At 40.8% G+C, this 22564-nt stretch overlaps 1 protein-coding gene across 2 annotated transcripts in view; it reads right to left on the bottom strand.

Annotated features, from left to right (window-relative positions):
• Positions 1–22564, bottom strand: part of TMEM108 (transmembrane protein 108) — a 438465-nt gene that overhangs the window by 190876 nt on the left and 225025 nt on the right. Inside the window, exon 3 of one of the 2 annotated variants that reach the window (XM_040232757.1) lies at positions 13775–13860. In XM_040232757.1, the coding sequence (XP_040088691.1) occupies positions 13775–13814 (40 nt within the window). In that variant the 5' untranslated portion in view covers positions 13815–13860. The remainder of the gene's footprint in view (positions 1–13774; positions 13861–22564) is intronic. The other variant, XM_040232758.1, reaches the window with a different exon arrangement.

Raw genomic sequence — 22564 nt, 5'->3', positions numbered from 1 at the left:
GCCAACCAAGGTCCATCTAGTCAAGGCTATGGTTTTTCCAGTGGTTATGTATGGATGTGAGAGTTGGACTGGAAGAAGGCTGAGTGCCAAAGAATTGATGGTTTTGAACTGTGGTGTTGGAGAAGACTCTTGAGAGTCCCTTGGACTGCAAGGAGATCCAGCCAGTCCATTCTGAAGGAGATCAACCCTGGGATTTCTTTGGAAGGAATGATGCTAAAGCTGAAACTCCAGTACTTTGGCCACCTCATGTGAAGAGCTGACTCATTGGAAAAGACTCTGATGCTGGGAGGGATTGGGGGCAGGAGCAGAAGGGGACAACAGAGGATGAGATGGCTGGATGGCATCACTAACTCGATGGGTGTGAATCTGAGTGAACTCCGGGAGTTGGTGATGGACAGGGAGGCCTGGCGTGCTGCGATTCATGGGGTCCCAAAGAGTCGGACACGACTGAGTGGCTAAACTGAACTGAAGTCAACAGCTCTAGCTGTGCAGATGACTTCCGTCACCTATGCTTCGGCCGTGTGTGTAATGGAGTATACTCTAAAATCATAAAATTGAGTTTCTTTAAAATATTTTATTTTCAGTCTTTACTGGCATTGCTTACAATGAGAATGTCTACTAAGGTTTGTTTAATCTGCATAAGAGAATTGTTGACTTAGGCAAATTAAAAAAAAATCACAGTCTAAAATGAAAAACACCAATACAGTATGCTAACACATATATATGGAATTTAGAAAGATGGTAATAATGACCCTGTATGCAAGACAGCAAAAGAGACACAGATATGTAGAGTGGACTTTTGGACTCTGAGGGAGAGGGAGAGGGTGGGATGATCTGGGAGAATGGCATTGAAACATGTATACTATCATGTAAGAAATGAATCGCCAATTTATGTCTGATGCAGGATACAGGATGCTTGGGGCTGGTGCACGGGGATGACCAGAGAGATGTTATGGGGAGGGAGGTGGGAGGGGGGTTCATGTTTGGGAACACATGTACACCCGTGGTGGATTCATGTCAATGTATGGCAAAACCAATACAGTATTGTAAAGTAAAATAAAGTAAAAAAAATAATAATAATAAAAAAAATTTTTTTAAAATAAGAAAAATTAGAAGATGACTTATCAGAAAAAAAAATAAAATAAAATGTAAAAGACATTAAATCAACATGAAACCTTTAAAGGCCCAGTATGCACAAGCTTCCTGGGTTAATGTTGGACCCCAGAGTGTTATTTCCTCAATTTTTCTGTGTAAATGAATTAACCTTCAAAGAATCAAGGAGATCTGTTCTCCCTAGAAAACATTAGAAAAATATTTTCATAATAAAAAAATTTCAGCCTCAGTTTCCTGACTTGCAAAAGAATTATCCAGCATGAAATGAAGAAATAGTCTTATAAAATCAAGTTCTAAAGTGGGCCTGATGCAGTGAACAGCCAGATGTGAGGGCCATTCTCCTGTTTTGTCTTTGTTTATAACCTTAGCTGAAGCTCCAATATTTTGGCCACCTGATGCGAAGAGCAGACTCGTTGGAAATGACTCTGATGCTGGGAAAGACTGAAGGCAGGAAGAGAAGTGGCTGACAAAGGAAGAGGTGGTTGGATGGCATCACCGACTCAATGGTCATGAGTTTGAGTAAACTCCAGGAGATGGTGAAGGTCAGGGAAGCCTGGGTGCTGCATTCCATAGGGTCACAAAGAGTCAGACACGACTGAGCAACTGAACAACAACAACATAAGCTTAGCTAGTCCATTCCTAGTGCCCTTTTCCAAAACAGAGTGAAAACTAATTTCCAGTGTATCCTGAGGAGTAACTGAAACCTCAACTTCTAACAGTTCCTAACCTTACAACACTGTGATTCTTTTGGTTTTCTTCCTCTTCCTTCCTAACTTCCTTCTTCTTCTTTCCTAACTGACCCTGGTTTTGCTCCAATATTCACTTCACCACTTCACCCTGCTCAAGTGATGCAGGCAAACTGAAAGCATCTTCGGCTCCAGGAGACAGCACTTCTTTTGTCTAAGACAGTGATTTTCAAAGTGTGGTCCCTGATAGAACTGCCTTATGACACAGCAATCCCACTGCTGGGCATACACATGGAGGAAACCAGAATTGAAAGAGATATGTGTACTCCAATGTTCATCACAGAACTGTTTATAATAGCCAGGACATGGAAGCAACCTAGATGTCCATCAGCAGATGAATGCATAAGAAAGCTGTGGTACATATACACAATGGAGTATTACTCAGCCATTAAAAAGAATACATTTGAATCAGTTCTAATGAGGTGGATGAAACTGGAGCCTATTATACAGAGTGAAGTAAGCCAGAAAGAAAAACACCAATACGGTATGCTAACGCATATATATGGAATTTAGAGATGGTAACGATAACCCTGTATGCGAGACAGCAAAAGAGACACAGATGTATAGCACAGTGTTTTGGACTCTGTGGGAGAGGGAGAGGGAGAGGGCGGGATGATTTGGGAGAATGGCATTGAAACATGTATAATATCATATATGAAATGAGTCACCAGTCCAGGTTCAATGCATGATACTGGATGTTTGGGGCTGGTGCACTGAGATGACCCAGAGGAATGGTAGGGGGAGGGAGGAGGGAGGGGGGTTCAGGATGGGGAACACATGTATACCTGTGATGGATACATGTTGATGTATGGCAAAACCAATACAATATTGTAAAGTAATTAACTTTCAATTAAAACAAATAAATTTATATATTAAAAAAGTGTGGTCCCTGGACAAAAGCTTCTTCAGCATCAGAGAAAATTTAGAAGTGCAAATTACTATCCCCACATATTGAGTCAGAAATTCCAGGGGTAGTGATCAGCAATCTGTATTTAAATAAGCTGTCCAGGTAATTCTGTTGCATGGTTATCACTGCTCTAAGCCAGTGATTCTCAACTCTGTTGCATGTTAGCATCACTGGATACCCAGGCCCCACACTCTCCACCCTGTCTCCCAAAGATTCTAATTGATCTGGTGTGGGGTCTGGGCAAGGAGATTTACTAAAAGTTCTCCAGGTGATTCTAATGTATATCTAGGTTTGAGAACCAGCAACGAAAGCCAGTTGGAGTAATCCAGTCTGAAATACTGAACTGTGGTGCTGATGAAATGGTTCCTCCAATTTCCATAATGCTTGCTGGAGAACAGATTGTGTCACTACCATTATTATAGCTACTGGTGGTAGCACTTTGCTTTTTTACTTTCATGGCCTCTGGGGTGATAGATCTGCAAGGGGTGGAGGGCAGACGCTTCAACAGCTATTTGGAGGCATGCTTAACTGGCAGGTTTGGTACCTAAAGAGGCAAAAATCATTTGGATAATAATTTGTACCAAACCAGGATTTGAGCCCAACCAGTCTTAACCTGGGGCTTCCCAAGTGGTGCTAATGGTAAAGAACTTGCCTGCCAATGCAGAAGACATAAGAGACACCAGTTCAATCCCTGGGTCATGAAGATTTCCTGGAGGAGGGCATGGCAACCCACTCCAGCATTCTTGCCAGAAGAATCCCATGGAGAGAGGAGCCTGGTGGGCTACAGTCCATAGGGCTGCAGGGTTGGACACAACTGAAGCAATTTAGCAGGTGCCCACGCAGTCTTAATCCACAGTCTGAGTCCTTAACTGTGGCTGGCACATGTTATCCTCCATGGATGGTATAGTCAGGCACCTCCAGTGAGGAAGGGAAGCATCTTCAATGATGGGTGGAGGAAATGAAAACTCTTCATTTCTGAGGCAAGTTCAGTTCAGTTCAGTTGCTCAGTCATATCTGACTCTTTGTGACCTCATAGACTGCAGCACACCAGGATTCCCTGTTCATCACCACCTCCTGGAGACTGTTCAAACTCATGTCCATCGAGTTGGTGATGCCATCCAACCATTTCATCCTCTGTCATCCCCTTCTACTCCCCCCTTAAATCTTTCCCAGCATCAGGGTCTTTTCGGGTGAGTAATTTCTTCCCATCAGGCGGCCAAAGTATTGGAGCTTCAGCTTCAGCATCAGTGCTTCCAATGAATATTCTGGGTTGATTTCCTTTAGGATTGACTGGTTGGATCTCCTTGAAATCCAAAGAACTCTCAAGAGTCTTCTCAAACACCACAGTTCAAAAACATCAATTTCTGTTTCAAACCCTGAAAGATGATCCTGTGAAAGTGCTGCACTCAATATGCCAGCAAATTTGGAAAACTCAGCAGTGGCCACAGGACTGGAAAAGGTCAGTTTTCATTCCAGTCCCAAAGAAAGGCAATGCCAAAGAATGCTCAAACTACCGCACAGTTGCACTCATCTCACATGCTAGTAGAGTAATGCTCAAAATTCTCCAAGCCAGGCTTCAGCAATATGTGAACCGTGAACTCCCTGACATTCAAGCTGGTTTTAGAAAAGGCAGAGGAACCAGAGATCAAATTGCCAACATTCGCTGGATCATGGAAAAAGCAAGAGAGTTCCAGAAAAGCATCTATTTCTGCTTTATTGACTATGCCAAAGCCTTTGACTGTGTGGATCACAAGAAACTGGAAAATTCTGAAAGAGATGGGAATACCAGACCTCCTGACCTGCCTCTTGAGAAATCTGTATGCAGGTCAGGAAGGAACAGTTAGACCTGGACATGGCACAATAGACTGGTTCCAAATTGGGAAAGGAGTGTGTCAAGGCTGTATATTGTCACCCTGCTTCTTTAACTTATATGCAGAGTACATCATGAGAAACGCTGGACTGGAAGAAACACAAGCTGGAATCAAGATTTCCGGGAGAAATATCAATAACCTCAGATATGCAGATAACACCACCCTTATCGCAGAAAGTGAAGAGGAGCTAAAAAGCCTCCTGATGAAAGTGAAAGTGGAGAGCGAAAAAGTTGGCTTAAAGCTCAACATTCAGAAAATGAAGATCATGGCATCTGGTCCCATCACTTCATGGGAAATAGATGGAGAAACAGTGGAAACAGTGTCAGACTTTATTTTGGGGGGCTCCAGAATCACTGCAGATGGTGACTGCAGCCATGAAATTAAAAGACGCTTACTCCTTGGAAGAAAAGTTATGACCAACCTAGATAGTATATTCAAAAGCAGAGACATTACTTTGCCGACTAAGGTCCGTCTAGTCAAGGCTATGGTTTTTCCTGTGGTCATGTATGGATGTGAGAGTTGGACTGTGAAGAAGGCTGAGCACCAAAGAACTGATGCTTTTGAACTGTGGTGTGGGAGAAGACTCTTGAGAGTCCCTTGGACTGCAAGGAGATCCAGCCAGTCCATGCTGAAGGAGATTAACCCTGGGATTTCTTTGGAAGGAATGATGCTAAAGCTGAAACTGCAGTACTTTGCCCACCTCATGTGAAGAGTTGACTCATTGGAAAAGACTCTGATGCTGGGAGGGATTGGGGGCAGGAGGAGAAGGGGATGACTGAGGATGAGATGGCTGGATGGCATCACAGACTTGATGGACCTGAGTCTGAGTGAACTCCGGGAGATGGTGATGAACAGGGAGGCCTGGAGTGCTGCGATTCATGCGGTCACAAGGAGTCAGACATGACTGAGCAACTGAACTGAATTGAACAGCTTTCGTTATGGTCCAACTCTCACATTCATACATGACTACTGGAAAAACCATAGGTTTGACTGGACAGATGTTTGTTGGCAACGTAATGTCTCTGCTTTCTAAAATGCTGCCTAGGTTGGTCATGACTTTTCTTCCAAGAAGCAAGCATCTTTTAATTTCATGGCTGCAGTCACCATCTGCAGTGATTTTGGAGCCCCCCAAAATAAAGTCTGTCACTGTTTCCATTGTTTCCCCATCTATTTGCCATGAAGTGATGGGACCAGATGTCATAATCTTTGTTTTTTGAATGTTGAGTTTTAAGCCAATTTTTTCACTCTCCTCTTTCACTTTCATCAAGAAGTTCTTTAGTTCCTCTTCACTTTCTGCCATAAGGGTGGTGTCATCTGCATATCTGAGGTTATTGATATTTCTCCCGACAATCTTGATTCCAGTTTGTGCTTCATCCAGCCTGGTATTTCATATGATGTACTCTGCATATAAGTTAAAGAAGCAGGGTGACAATATACAGCCTTGACACACTCCTTTCCCAATTTGGAACCAGTCTATTGTTCCATGTTCAGTTCTAACTAGTGCTTCTTGACCTGCATACAGATTTCTCAGGAGGCAGGTCAGGAGGTCTGGTATTCCCATCTCTTTCAGAATTTTCCACAGTTTGTTGTGATCCACACAGTCAAAGGCTTTGGTGTAGTTAATAAAGCAGAAGTAGCTATTTTTCTGGAACTCTCTTGCTTTTTCTGTAATCCAATGTTGGCAATTTGATGTCTGGTACCTCTGACTTTTCTAAAGCTAGCTTGAACACCAGGAAGTTCTTGGTTCATGAATTGTTGAAGCCTGGCTTGGAAAATTTTGAGCATTACTTTGATAGCCTGTGAGATAAGTGCATTTGTCTGGGAGTTTGAACATTTTTTGGCATTGTCCTTCTTTGGGATTAGAATGAAAAGTGACCTTTCCCAGTCCTGTGGCCACTGCTAAGTTTTCCAGATTTGCTGGCATATTCAGTGCAGCAGTTTCACAGCATCATCTTTTAGGATTTGAAACAGGTCATCTGAAATTCCATCACCTCCACTAGTTTTGTTCATAGTGATGCTGTTCATAGTGATGCTTCCTAAGGACCACTTGACTTTGCATTCCAGGATATCTGACTCTAGGTGAGTGATCATACCATCATGGTTATCTGGGTCATTGAGATCTTTTTTTGTATAGTTCTTCTGTGTATTCTTGTCATCTCTTTTTAATAGCTTCTGTTTCTGTTAGGTCCATACCATATCTGTCCTTTATTGTGCCCATCTTTGCATGAAATGTTCCTTTGGTATCTCTAATTTTTGTGAAGAGTTCTCTAGTTTTCCCCATTCTCTTGTTTTCGTCTATTTCTTTGCATTGATCACTTAGGAAGGCTTCTTCTCTCTCCTTGCTCTTCTTTGAAACTCTGCATTCAGATGGGTATATCTTTCCTTTTCTCCTTTGCCTTTCACTTCTCCTTTTCTCAGATATTTTGAGCCTTTTTGCATTTCTTTTTTGGGGGATGGTCTTGATCACTGCCTCCTGTACAATGTCATGAACCTCTGTCTACAGTTTTTCAGGTACTCTATCAGTTCTTACCTGTTGAATCTATTTTTCACTTCCACTGTATAACTAATGCAATATCTTTATGACTGCCTGTAACATTTAAAAGAGCCTACAATCCTGGAGTTAATACTTGTTTGGACATTAATTCCACATCAGTCAGTTATGATTTATACCAGCTCTCTCTCCTTTACCTAAAGGAAAATTTCCTCTTACTTCTTAGAAAAACAGACCATGAAGACTGCATATGCTCACCAACATCAGTTAGGGATAACCCACTTACTTGGATCTTTCTCTAGCTTCCAAAGGAAATTCCTTTGCCATATGCGGCCGACCTAGGGTGGGAGATAGAATACGGGTGGGTTTGCTGAGACTTGGTCCTAAAGGAGAATTTAGTGGCAGAAACCCAGGGACATGTTGCCCAGTTAGCCACAATCTACTCTAATAATTCTGTATTTTATCCATACATGTGCTTCTGTATTGTAATGTATAATTGATGGCTTGTGATAGTATTACAGTTGAAGCATTAATTCTTTCTCAGTGGTTCATTAAAGTAACAGTGCATTTTACAGTTAATGACATCCTTGACATTCTAGATTTGCAGAAATGTGGTAATTACGTTAAACATATATTAAGCCCCATTATGAGTCAAGTTCTAGATTAGACTGGAGAGAAGGGAATGAATGGAGTCCCCACATTGAAGAACTGGAAAACAAGCAAACAAGCATATGCACACAGAAAGCTGAATACAAGCTGATCCTCCAAAAACACAGGTTTGAACTGCATGGGTCTGTTCATACACAGATTTTTTTTTTCAATAAATACACTCTTAGTCCACTGTAAGTATGCACAGACTGACTGTAAGGAACCCTAACACCTATGGAAGTGGGATCCACAGAGGGGCCTGGAACCAATCCCCCTCAGATACTGAGGGGTAACTGTACTTTGTGAGGGATGCAATGTCAGCACACTGTGGATGTCCCTGGGTGGAGTAGTGTATGTGTGTGTGTGTGTGCATGTGTGTGCACATGTGTGCATGTGTGTGCACATGTGTGCATGTGCACGTGCCTATGTACATGGAGAGAATCAGTGAGAGATGAGGTGGAAGAAGATGGCAATCTGGGACCAGAGTATTAACCAGTCTTCAGTGCCTAAGAAATTTAGGCTTAATCCTTCAGTGATCTTCAAACATTTTGGTCTCATGACCTCTTTATACTCTTAAAAGAGAAACTTTGTTTATATGGGTTATATCTAATAATATTTACTATGTGCTATACTTGCTTAGTTGCTCAGTCATGTCTGACTCTTTGTGACCCCATGGACTGTAGCCCGCCAGGATCCTTTGTTCACAGGGATTTTCCAGGCAAGAATACTGGAGTGGGTTGCCATGTCCTCTTCCAGGGGATCTTCCCAACCCAAGGATCAAACCCAGGTCTCCCGCATTGCAGGTGTATTCTTTACCATCTGAGCCACCAGGGAAGCCCATGAATACTGGAGTGGGTAGCCTATCCCTTCTCCAGGGGATCTTCCTGATTCAGGAATTGAACTGGGGTCTCCTGCATTGCAGGCGATTCTTTACCAGCTATTAGAACTGAGAAACAAAAAATATTCACCCATTAAAATAACAATAAACTCACTACGTGTTAATATATAACATTTTAACTAAAATACAACCATATTTTCTAAAACAAAAAAATTATGAGAAGGATTCAGTTCAGTTCAGTTCATTTCAGTCGCTCAGTCATGTCTGACTCTTTGTGACCCCATGAACTGAAGCACGCCAGGCCTCCCTGTCCATCACCAACTCCCGGAGTCCACCCAAACCCATGCCCATTGTGTCGGTGATGCCATCCAACCATCTCATTCTCTGCTGTCCCCTTCTCCTCCTGCCCTCAATCTTTCCCAGCATCAGGGTCTTTTCAAATAAGTCAGCTCTCCGCATCAGGTGGCCAAAGTATTGGAGTTTCAGCTTCAACATCAGTCCCTCCAATGAACACCCAGGACTAATCTCCTTTAGGATGGACTGGTTGGATTTCCTTGCAGTCCAAGGGACTCTCAAGAGTCTTCTCCAACACCACAGTTCAAAAGCATCAATTCTTCTGCATTCAGCTTTCTTTACAGTCCAACTCTCTTGTCCATACATGACTACTGGAAAAACCATAGCCTTGACTAGACAGACCTTTGTTGGCAAAGTAATGTCTCTGCTTTTTAATATGCTGTCTAGGTTTGTACCATTGTTTTATATTTTTGTAAATCTCCTTAAGATCAGGCTTATGAAACACAGCTAGCTGTCTCTCACATCAGCTTCTGCATTTAACCTGTTGCAGTAAAGCTGAAGAATATAAAGAAAATCTAGCTTCATAAAGATAATATAGTTGGAAAAGGAGAGCCTCACAGACTTCCTGGAAAGGTCTCAGGGGTCCCCAGAGTTTCCTGGACCACACTATGAGAACTGCTGTTCCTGGTAATGCAAAGCCATCAAAAGATCATCAGCAGCGGACAGGCTGCTGTTTGGTGGCAGTGTGAAGGTGGATTAGAAGGAGGAGGCCTTAGATAAGGGCAGCAGGAAGGGAGACTATTAAAAGGGCTCAGGTAAGACCATAGGAAGCCCTTCTTTAAGCAGAGACAATGCAGATGCAGAGAAACGGATTTACAACAAGTTAAGAGTCTGTGGGAACTGATATCCAAATGCATAACTTCAGGTATTCAGCACTGGAAATCCAGAAGGATGGTGATGATAAGGCATAAGCAGATCCTTTCTGCTTTTAATTGGCCAAAGAGGCAAGGGAAAAGCCAGAAAGAGAAATAATGGGAAAATTCAAGACCTTTGACTCAAAGAGATCCAAATAAATGGACAGGCCCTGGCAAACTTACCTGTTTCAACTGCTATACTCAGTATGGTTTAAAATGACACTGAGGATTTCCCTGGTGGTCCAATGGTTAAGAATCCACCTACCAAAGCTGGGGACTTGAGTTCAATCCCTGCTCTGGGAAGATTCCACATGCCACAGAGCAACTAAGCCTGTGAGCCCCAACTACTGAAGCCCACACGCCCTAGAGCCCATGCTCTGCAACTTGAGAGTAGCCTCTACTCACCACAACTAGAGAAAGCCCTCACACAGTAACAAGGACCCAGTGTAGCCGAAAATAAATAAATATTAAAAAAACCCACAACACTGACAGCATTTGCCTTAAGAAGGTAAAATTAATTTCTTTATGAATGCAAATATCCCTGAAGGTTATGGAAAAGCTCCCAACTCTCCTTCGCCAGTGAAGCACACCTTGGCATTAGTTAGTTTAGTCAGATTGTTTTCTTTCTTAATGAGCACGGGAGAGCTTCAGGTCACAGATCACATTAGAGCAACTGGCCTAGGAGGTACCATGGTGGGGCTCTGGGTATACTATGGGATTAAAGGGAAAAGAGAGGGAGAATGTTAACTCCCTTTGGAAGATATTACTATCTGGATATTTTTAGTTGAAGAATTGATTAGAGGGACGATCGTTAAGTGATTATTCAGTTCAGTTCAGTCACTCAGTTGTGTCCGACTCTTTGCAACCCCATGAACCGCAGCATGCAAGGCCTCCCTGTCCATACCAACTCCCGGAGTTTACCCAAACTCATGTGCATCGAGTTGGTGATGCCATTAAGAAGTAAATAAAGTCACTGGGTAGCTGGTTGGCAAAAATCGCTAGTTAGCATTGAAAAAACACAAAAGACAGTTTTCTCATTGTAAAGTATATTTAGGGCTTTCTGCCTAGTTCCAGAGATCAGATGAGAGGCAGATCATCCCAACAGAAATGAACTCTGTTCTCAAGCAGCTTCTTATTATGCCTCAAAGAGCCTAGAGAGTTGAGTAATACGGATTTTGGGGTGTGTATGTCTGTGTGTATAATTTGAGTCTGAGACAGATGCAATCTCCATGGTCCAGGTAGAAGGCAGAAAAGTTGATACTTCTTACCTTCTAAATTCTACAGATTAGGAACCCAAATCTACTACAGGAATTCTCTTTATCTTCTACCATTTGAGTAATAGGGCCCTGTGGACAGTTCTCTGGGTTGAGCAAAAGATTACTTTTTGTATGGTCAGCACAGTTGGTATATTCAGAGGATGCAAGAATAAGCAAGATGTACCAATAATACAGAGTATGACTTAAGAAATACAGATTCCTGTGTATAGAGCAAATGCTTAACTTACTAAATATCAGTACTCCTTAACCCTGAGTAAGTATCCAAATGACTTTGATTTGAACAGATATTGGTATATAAAAACTTACTTTCATAAGCTCAAAAGGATTGTCTTGGTCTTAAAAATGAAGTAAATTTCTAGGACACAGCACCCAGGCAAAGACCAAATCTGTCATTTCAGAACTCAGCGCCTCCCCAGTAATGTCACATTCTTAAATTCTTAAATGTTTGTGATGATGTTCCTTATTTTCCATGTTACTTTTTTTTAAAAAAATTGTGACATGACCTGGGAAAGGCAGCCTTGATCATGTCAACTCTCTCTTCTGTAGAACGAGATCAATGATAGTCAATGTTCCACTTGGCATATAAGGTTTGTAAGGATTAAATCCTGCAAACATTTTTGTGAACCAAAAAGTCCCATGCAAATGTTAGTTACAGTAGAGCTCCTAGGGAGGCTGTATCCTTTTCATGCAGACAGGATGACCCAATAAGGGAACAGGCATTTATTGCAGGTCTTCTATATGCCATATTACCTCACTGAATACCATCTTATGTAGTGGGTGGTCATATCCCATTTTATATATGAGGTACATGGAAGTTAAGTCATGGTTATCCAGGTCATTAAGTCATTTTTTGTATAGGTCTTCTGTGTATTCTTGCCACCTCTTCTTAATCTCTTCTGCTTCTGTAAGGTCCTTATTGGTTATGTCCTTTGTCATGCCCATTCTTGCATAAAATGTTCCCTTGATATCTCCAATTTTCTTGAATAGATCTCTAGTCTTTCCCATTCTACTGTTTTCCTCTATTTCTTGGTATTGTTCATTTAAGAAAGCCTTCTTATCTCTCCTTGCTATTCTCTGGACTCTGCTTTCAATTGAGTATGTTTCTGCCTTTCTCCCTTGCCTTTCACTTCTCTTCTTTCCTCAGTCATTTGTAAAGCCTCTTTAGACAACCACTTTGTCTTCTTGCATTTCTTTTTCTCTGGAATGGTTTTGGTCACTGCCTCCTGTACAGTGTTATGAACCTCTGTCCATAGTTCTTGAGGCAGTCTATCTACCAGGTCTAATCCCTTGAATCTATTCATCACCTCCACTGTATAATCATGACCTTATAATACTGCGCAAACTTTGGGGCATCCAATCAGCATAGGTGAATTCAACAAAGCTTCTGCTGCCTTCTAAATCAACTATGCTCTTTTTCATTTCTGGCTTCTTTTGCCTATAAAAAACTGCCTCACCTTCTTGAGTGTGTATGTAATCCTATTTATTGTTCAAATATTCCCTCTCTCATCAAGGCAGAATTAATCATTCCTGGATGACACTGCTAATTCAATCCATAAAGCCCTTTCTCTAATAAGCAAGCTTATCATTAAAAAAAAAAAGCAACAAATCCTATAAAATACATGGGGAAAAACATGAGAGAGTCCCTATAACTCTTGGAGACGTCCCACCAGGTTGAAACCAGGCAGAAGTGATCTGTGTTTCAGGGATTAGAATTTAATAGCAAAAATGAGTCAGTTAAAACACCCAGTCAGAATGCTGTCTGTAGATTAAGTGCTTTGCACTGGGGATACAACATAACCTGAACTGCTAAATCCTAAGGGCTGACTGGTGATTTGCATCTCAATCTCTTGTCATGTTATTTTCTTGGCAAAAGTTAACAAGGAGCACTCAGCCTAGGAAAGACAGGTCCTCTATTTACCTTAGCAAGAAACAGATAAGCACAATGAATTTCAAGTTTTTCCAGTTCATTGGCTTTGGTTTGACCTGGAGTGGGTAATGTCTGTTGTCCCAAATGTGTCAATCTGAACATCAAACCCACCAGCTGGTGTTAGATTTTACATTCATTTAGTAACAATGCAGTCCCAACGATTACACAGTCCCTATGTGACAACTGGCACTTTATGGTACAATCCACAAAACACACGAGCAATGTGCCAGGAAAATCATGATCGAACACTTGCCATTCTACCACCAAACGTAAACAAATTACATTTCACCACTCATTGCTAAAGAACACATGGAACTACGCAGAACTATTCCAAATAAAGGCTGTACAGTCACTGAGTGGTAATAGGTTCTATGTAACTAAATCCCAACAGCCTACCATTCCCTCTTCATGAGGAGTCCAGAGTGGATCATACCAGAACCCCTTTAAATTCTGCCACATACCAAGAGTTTTAATGCTTTTGATACTCATTTTCAAATTGTGCTTAACACACCAATTTAGAATAATCATATAAAAGTCTACAATAATTATATACAGTAACTGATGCCTGAGGCAACAGAATGACTTAATGCTTGATACTCAAGTACCTAGATGAAGCAGAGGGAAAGTGTACTGTTCTCCTTCACCAGCCAAACACTGGTCTTCCTCCAGAAGGTGTGTGAGCTTCTGGCACCAGCAAAATAATAACATTGGTCTATTCTAGGCCAGAAGAAAAGTGACATTGACTTACTTAACAGTTGGCAATAGAGGGCCTGTAAACTTCTCTTCATGGTATCATCTGGTCCTGCTTGTCCTCCAGTTTATTCATGATTCTGTCTAGGAAATTGGGAGAAGAAAATCATTACATCTGGGAAACAGAATTCAAGTCAATAATCAGAAAGAACTCCACTCAATATGACTCTGGTGTTAAAGCCCCAAATACCTTATTTGAATAGAAAAATTCTTGGAGTGAATATACCACAGTGTAGTCTATGTTATAAAACTGTCAGTTAATCAATTAGATTTTGAAACTATATATCACTCATATGGGCAACTAGAGGGTGAGAATCTGGCCTTGGGATTTTGAGAACTTCCCAAACATCTTTCCTGCATCTCTAGTTTTGAAACAGGAGAAACAAGGAACTTGTAATCTCATTTCTGCAATAAGTAAGTCCTGCTCACCAAACAAAACACTCCCCCAAAGCTTCACTAATTTCAAATTGTATTATATCAAACAACTTTTCTATTATTTTCTGATTACAAAAGATACCTCCAGTGTAGAATATCTGAAAAATATAGCTAAACAAAATATAGTTAAGGATGTACAAGAAATTACAAATTACATATCTCTTCAGCTTTTCCTGTGTGCACTTCTATTTGTCTCTTTTGCTATACATTCTAATTTTTCTCCCTAGCAGTAGAAACATCTTCCTCTGTTGTTATTACACTTTATTACATTTTTTTTTTCTTTTGGCCATACCTCTTGGCTTATGGGATATTAGTTCCCTGGCCAGGGTTTGAACTCAAGGCTCTCAGCAGTGAAAGTGTGGAGTTCTAAGCACTGGACCACCAGGGAATTCACACTTTACAACTTTATTCTAAATGGCACACTGTATTTTTTTTCAAGATAAGTTCCTAGAAACAGAATCACTAGAACACAATCTAAGCCTTTTGAAATATATTGCTGAGATGCCCTTCACCAACACCATATTATGAAAATCTCCATTAGACTACAACCTACTCAATGAAAGAAACTTGTATTTTCCTACCATCATGGCCAAGTAAATAGGCACATATTTCATCTCATTGCTTTTGCATTTTACAGGTTTATTAGTCTTTTTAAAAACTGTAAATTCATATTTGGCAAAGATTCTCCAGTTAGGGGCTGAACCTTCTCCTGTGGACCTATCTGTGCACTTCCTTGTAAAATCAAGTAAGGCAGCTCTTTTGCCCCTTTCCTGTTTTCCCATTTCTCCTCCCTTTTTAACCTTTAAAGAACCTAATGTAGGAATAAGATCCTTAGGCAATTTAACTTAACTCCTGACTTATGCTCTCCTAAATGCACACCATGCCTTGCCTAACCTGCAAATTCTTCTCCAAGATAAAAAGAAGAGTGAAGAGGTAACTAGTTAAAGAATGGTTAGCTCTCTACCCCACAATGGCCCCCTAAGAAATCCTGTAGGCAGATCAAGGGGGCAAGGTAATATCTGGAGAGAGAGAGTCAGCCAGTCTGCACTCAGTAGAGATGATGCAGAACCCAATCTCCTGCCTCGACAATTCTGAGATTCTTTTCCCCATTTTTCCCTTTAAAAACTGTCATGGCTGAGCAGAATCCTTGGAATTGGTCTCTGGACATGAGTCCACCTCCTCCCCGAGGCTGCCAGATTTTCTGATTAAAGCATGTTTGCTTTCTACTGACACTTGCCTCTCGAATTATTGGCTTTTGAGTGGTGAGCAGCAAAACCTGAATTCAGTAACACTGTTTTTAGCAAGAACCCTGCTAAATCAGTTTAACCAGCACCCCAACCCTCAATATTTGATCAGATTTACTCTACCATCATTCCTTCAGCATAACCTTGTTAGGTCAATTTAGCCAAACCCCTTACCCTGGTGCTTCCTCTTAGTAATTTTCCACCCACTGACTCCCATTCTGCTCCTTGGCTATCTATTCCCACTTGACTGTGCTTTATTCAGGGTGGAGCCCAGTCTCTCACCCTTACTGTAAAATCCCATTGCAAGGGTCTCTGCATCCATTCATATGGTCTTGAATAAAGTATGTCTTGCCACCATTAACAAATATCACTGAATGTTTTTTAAAGACAGTCCTTAACCATTCTCTACTGGTATGCTGTTTTGTTTTTTTTTCTTACCATACCCCAAGTAGAAATGATCTATCCTTAAATTTTTTCTCAAGTATAATTAATGTATCATAAAATTCAGCCTTGAAAGCAGACAATTTAGTGGTTACCAGCATATTAAAAGTTGTAAAGTAAAAATTAAAAATAAATAAATAAATTAATTAAAAAAAAAAAAAGTTGTGCAACCATCACCAATACCTAATTCCAGAACATTTTCATCACTCTGAAAAGAAATTCCCATGTTTATTAGCAGTTATTTCCTAACATCCTCTTTCCAGTCCCTGGCAACCACTAACCTACTGCACTATGGGTTTGCTAATTCTGTAACTTTCACACAGAATATATGGCCTTTTGTGCCTGGCTCTTTCAATTAGCATAGTGTTTTTAAGGTTCATTCATGTTGTGAAGCATGCTGTTTTTTTTTTTATTTTTTGTAAGAATGATACATACACACACACACACACACACACGCAAAACCATGGTTAGAAAGGCCTTCCTTCGTTAATTAAGGATTACATAAAAAGTTATAAGTAGTTGTCTATATTTCCTTCTATTTTTTTAAAAATTTCATTTAGATCTGTTTCTGAACTTTGTGCTATGTTTTACTTCTCTGTCTGCTCATTCTCCCATTAAACAATATGTGTTGTTTAACTCAAATTCTTAGTAGAACTAGTTCTGCATTACTTCCCCTTTTAGAGACCTAGGTTCGATCCCTGGGTGGACAAGATCCCCTGGAGTAGGAAATGGCAACCCACTCCAGTATTTTTGCCTGGAGAATTCCATGGCTGCAAAGAGTTGGACACGAATGAACACACATGGATGGATGTTGTTCTTTGAGCTTATTCTCCCCCCAAATTAACTTTAAGATAATTTTATTAAATTTCAGAAAAAAATCATTGGGATTATAGTTAAAATTATCTTCTATTTGCTTATTAATCTGGGAGAGACTTGATTTCATCAAAATCCAAGTGTGCTGAGGGAATTAAATTTTTTAAAGATTGTAGCTCTGGAGATCAGATGAATCCCTTTTATAGGAAGAGAAGAGCTCTTGTTTTGCGGGGTGGGGTAGGAGGTGGGGGAACAATAGCTCAATGACTTCTTTGGCTAACCCACCCCCAGTGTGATCTAGCTGAGTAAGAGGGGGAGAGAGAGAGAGTTAAATTGTTCTCCGTTATAAGAGGGGGCTTCCCTAGTGCTTCAATTGGTAAAGAATCTGCCTGCAATGCAGGAGACCTAGGTTCAATCCCTGGGTTGGGAAGATCCCCCGGAGAAGGAAATGGCAACCCATTCCAGTACTCTTGACTGGAGAATCCCATGGACCGAGGAGCCGAGCAGGCTACATGACTGTGCAACTAACTTTAACTTTTGACTTTGATAACATAAGAGGAGGTTTGAGTTCCCAAAGGCTAGAAAAGAGGGATTAAGAGGAGACAATAAACAAGAGATACTGTGAGGCAGAATGAAAGTAAAGTCGCTCAGTCGTGTCCAACTCTTTGCGACCCCGTGGACTGTAGCCTACCAGGCTCCTCTCTCCATGGGATTCTCCAGGCAAGAATATTGGAGTGGGTTGCCATTTCCTTCTTCAGGATCTTCCCAACCCAGGGATCGAACCTGAGTCTCCCACATTTCGGGCAGACGCTTTAACCTCTGAGCCACCAGGGAGCCCTGTGAGGCAGAATAGGCAATTCCAAAAGACAGCGGTAGGTAAGACACAAGAATAAAGGATAGAGCGAGAAATTCCCCACAAACTTTAATATGTGTAATATTTAATTTTTCATTGCTTCTTGTTTTATGCTATTTGTACTTAGACACCACATCTGTCCTCCTTCTCTCTCCCACACAATAGTTATCCACGACTGCTGCTGCCGCCAAGTCACTTCAGTCGTGTCCGACTCTGTGCGACCCCACAGACGGCAGTCCACCAGGCTCCCCCGTCCCTGGGATTCTCCAGGCAAGAACACTGGGGTGGGCTGCCATTTCCTTCTCCAGTGCATGAAAGTGAAAAGTGAAAAGTGAAAGTGAAGTTGCTCAGCCTAGGACCCTCAAAAACCTCAGAAAGTCTTGCACAAAACAGCCTTGCACAGAACAGCCTTGTGTTAGCGATGCTCAGCTGGGCAATGAAAGAGACTATGTCTTAAGACAAGAGTGACTGGAAATGGAGATAGGAGCCACAAGGACCATAAGCAATGATTGGCAGGCGTCTTTGGAGTGCTCAGGACCCGGTAAGCATGCAACACATGTGCTGTGAATAAAGAAATAAATGAATGAATACATGAATAATCAAGTAATAGGAGAACAGAAATATTTGTAGTTGATGTTGATCAAGAGGAACATAAGCCCCTCAATCATCTCTGGAAATGCTTGGCGATTTTCAAGAACCCGTTAGACTTGTCACAATAGATGGAATAGTCATGTCATTCGACTATCAAAGAAACAACTGAACACATAAATATGGGACACTTGAGCCCTCTGGGTTACCCAGGGCTATTCTAACTACAAGCACCATATGGCCTACTATTTACTCAAAATTAATCTTTAGGTCTTTCTGTGGAGTTTTGTAATGTTTTTCCTTCATTTAAGTTCTATAGTCTTGTCGAGTTAATCCATAGGCATTTTACACCTATATGTACTTTTGCCACAGTGATAGAATTTCCATTTCCATTATATTTTCTTAATTGCTTCTACATGGAAATGACTGATTTTGTATATTTACTTTGTGATCTAACTGAACCCACTTAGCGTTCTAATGATGGTTTCTCGGCTGGGTCTCTTGGGTCGCTTGCGCTCCTTTGGCTGCATGCAGAGGCATGGTGAGATTCCATCAAAAGCTTCTGTTTAACTGTATTGATTGTATTAATCGTATTAACCATTAACCATATTAACATTAATTGCAACTGGTCCCTAAGGGAATAATTTAGGAGCTCCGATGATGACAGCTAATCCTACGAATGTACAGAGTTTTATAGCCAAAAGGCTGAAGAAAAGAAAAATGAGAGGAGGAAGATGAAAACACCTGACCAAACATGCAGAGATAGCGGCACAGGGAGGGGCCTGGCTGATCATTAGCTCAGGGGAAAGGAGAGGGTGCAAGTAACCCGAATCACTCCTTAGCAAGTGCAAGCCTCATAGAACCCTGCCTCTCCTTTTGCATTAAATTAAACAGTTCTATCACTTTTATTGACTTGGGAGGGAAATCTCTTTAGAAATATCCACATACCCAGGGAAGAAGTAATAAAGAACCAAATGAAAACCTCTTGACATTTGATATGTAAATTGACTTGAAAAGACAAGTTCATAGAGAACAAATGAGAAAGAATACCCAAGAACATTCCGGAAAAAAAAAAATTCCAAGAAGATGGGGGGCCAGGGAGAGAGGGACTGCCAGGCCTACTAGACATTAAAACATCCTCAAAAGCCTCTATATTTAAAATAACTTGAAGCTGGCACATGAATATACCAAATTATACATGGATATTTATGATACAATAAGGACAGTAGTATTAAATCAGCAAGCAAAAAGATGAGCTTTTAAATAAACATTTTGAGATAATGGCAGAGCAATATGGATAAAGTTAAAATTGTACTCATTCCAAATATCACATACCAGCATAGACTCCAAATAAGGTAGACATTTAACTATAAAAAAAAAGTAAAGAATACAAATACTAGAAGGAAATATGAGTAATTCTTCTATTACTTGGGGGTAGAGAAGGTTTGCTAACTCTGAGTCAAAGTTTGAGTAATAAGGAAAAAGATAAACTTTATTACATAAAAAATTACTCAGTAAAAACTATAAGTAAAATATAAGTTAAAAACTATAAAAATGTTCAACTTATAAGAAGGAAAGATTTAAAGTCCCTAAATTTTTCCCGAAATCAATCTTCATGGTGCTTTAGCAGTTGTCTGCATACATGGGCAGAATGGCACAAATCTGAACCCCCCAGCACACCTGCTCCAACTAAGGTTGAGCGACGCAGGGCTCTGTCTTTGTATTTCAGGTCTCATACTGTGAACACTGTCCTTTCAACAGGCAATTTAGTGCCGTGTGTTAGCATTCCGTGCTTCTTATTGACATCTCTGTTTGAAATGACCCCCAAGCATAGTGCTGAGGTGTTGTCTAGTGTTCTTAAGTGCAAGGAAACTGTGACGAGCTTTACAGAGAAAACACTTGTCCTAGATAAGCTTTGTTCAGGCATGAGCGATAGTGCTACGACTGTGAGTGCAAAGTTAATGAATGAACAATGCATACTACACAAGGCATCTTTAGACAGAAACACATATAAAACAAGACTATATATTGATCAGTTGACAAAAATGTGACTACATCTGAAGAGGAACCTAACCCTATATTTCCCTTAGGAGCACAGATTCAGTCTTTACTCATTCAGTATTCATGACAACTTTATAGAACGTAACTGTTATGAGTAATGAAAATCAATGGTATTTGAGTTCAGCTTTAAAACATTTTGTGGAGCAAAGAATGAATATGATGAACAATCCATGCCAATAGTAGAGTTTGAATAAAACAGGATAATAGTTCACCATCTTTTTGGGACAGAGAAAGATTTGATTAAGCTGATGGCTAACACTTGCCCTCTGGGAAAGAGAGAGGGGAAAAGGAATAGCAGAATTGACATATCAGTTAACATCACAGGCCTGTGAAGAAGTTTGGAATGGAGCATCCTCCCCCATTTTACAGGTAGGGACACAGACACCAAGTCATAGTCTTTTTATAAGTAGAAATAATGACTTTGTTCTGCACATGATTTCTGATACTCTAAAATTAGGTAGCTGAAAGTGAAAGTGAAGTGAAAGTGAAGTCACTCAGTCATGTCTGACTCTTTGTGACCCCACGGACTGTAGCCTACCAGGCTCCTCCATTCATGGGATGTTCCAGGCAAGGATACTGGAGTAGGTTGCCATTTCCTTCTCCAGGAGATCTTCCGGACCGAGGGATTGAACCCGGGTCTCCCTGAAGTTTATATGATATCTAAGATTCATGGCCTTTCTAGACATTATATTTCTCATCATAAAAATTATAATAGCGTGATGATGAACAAGAAAGACGTTCCTTTTCTAAAAAGTCCTCATGGAGTAATCATACCAATTATGGTCACTCCTTGATGTAGCCATTTAGCAATTTATCTCACGTCTTTCATGGGCCTAGTAGTATTTTTATTTGGTCAAGAAATCAGTCTTTATTCAAGATCACACCTACCAGCGATGAGACCTTGAGCTGGATTCTTGACTTCCCTGATCCTTGCATTTCTTGTAAGGTATAAGAATAGTCCTTGATATGCTTTTGGCAAAAACTGAGACAACCCATGCAGAAGGCAAGATAAAAAATCAGGCCAGAGCTCACCAACCATCTTAATTTTGCTTCTCTTAAGCCATAAAACAAAAGCTTTAGGGCTATTCCCCAAAGGGCCCCTTCTGTAAATCCAGTGTCTTATTTAAATTGACTTTAGAGATTACTTATATGGGGATAAGTTGAACTTTAAGATTCTTATTTAGAACTTATACATTTGTCTTCCTTAAAAAGGATCTGAGGAAGTTTACTATCAGATACAACATGTACAGTAGAAATACTAACAAATCAAAGCGCATTAATGGCATCAGACAGATTCAGAATTACAGGGAGAAAGGGGGCGATTCATTTTACCATAAGATGCACTGGGGCCATACACCTCCCTTGGAGGTTCTTGAAAATAAAGGCAAAAAGGACAGCTAGTACCACGGCTTTTTTTTTGGCTGCATAAATAGAAGTACATTCTCTATTTTGTTCAGAAATACAAACCTATTCTGCCATTAAAATCTAAGAAAAGATCATTAGACAAACCTCCTGATAAGCATACAAATAGAATATTCTTGCCATGGCTGCTTCTTATGCCGTATGTGCTCAGTTGTATCTGACTCGTTGCGACCCCACAGACTGTAGCCTGCCAGGCTCCTCTGTCCATGGGACTTCCCAGCCAAGAATACAGGAGTGGGTTGCCATTTCCTGCTCTAGGGAATCTTTCTGACCTAGGGATCAAACACTTGTCTCTTGCATCTCCTGTACTGACAGGCAGGTTCTTTATCACTGTGCCACCTGGGAAGCCAGGCTGCTCCTTATCAATCCACAATAAACACTAACGTCTTTGTGTTACGTAGGAATTCAGGGAAAGTTTTTTGATGAGCAGCAGGAGCACCATGCTTCAGAGAAAGAGTGAGGCAGGCCTGCCCCTGAGTAGCTTTGCCACATGAACTTGGGCAAGTTACTTTACTTCTCTGAGCCACAGCTTTCTCATCTGTAAATGGGGCTGACACCTAAATCAAAGGATTGCTGAGAGAATTAAGTGAAGTAAAGAACTTACTGTGTACTTGATATATTGTATGTGTCTCTTCTTTTCTGCCAAGCTACTAGTGTACAGACACGCCGCTTCCGGTCGTATGGGGATAGAGAGCTAGGAAAATAGGGGGAATGATGTGCAGTAAGTCAGCCCAGGGCCTGGGCTGCTGGTTACTCAGGAAGGCAAATGTGATGGTGTCTCAGGCTCACTTACACCAAAAGGCACAAATGAGTGTATGTGTCCACAGGCTTGAGTCTGGGTCATAATGGTGTTTTCAGAATAAAAAGTTCTTTTGATAGAGACACACTGCATTTTAAACACAGGAATATCCTTCACTTCCATAAAGAAATA

The sequence above is a fragment of the Oryx dammah genome, unplaced genomic scaffold (genome assembly GCF_014754425.2).
Source record: "Oryx dammah isolate SB20612 unplaced genomic scaffold, SCBI_Odam_1.1 HiC_scaffold_2, whole genome shotgun sequence".
Classification (NCBI taxonomy): Eukaryota; Metazoa; Chordata; class Mammalia; order Artiodactyla; family Bovidae; genus Oryx; species Oryx dammah.
This window is presented reverse-complemented; position numbering and strand designations above follow the sequence as displayed.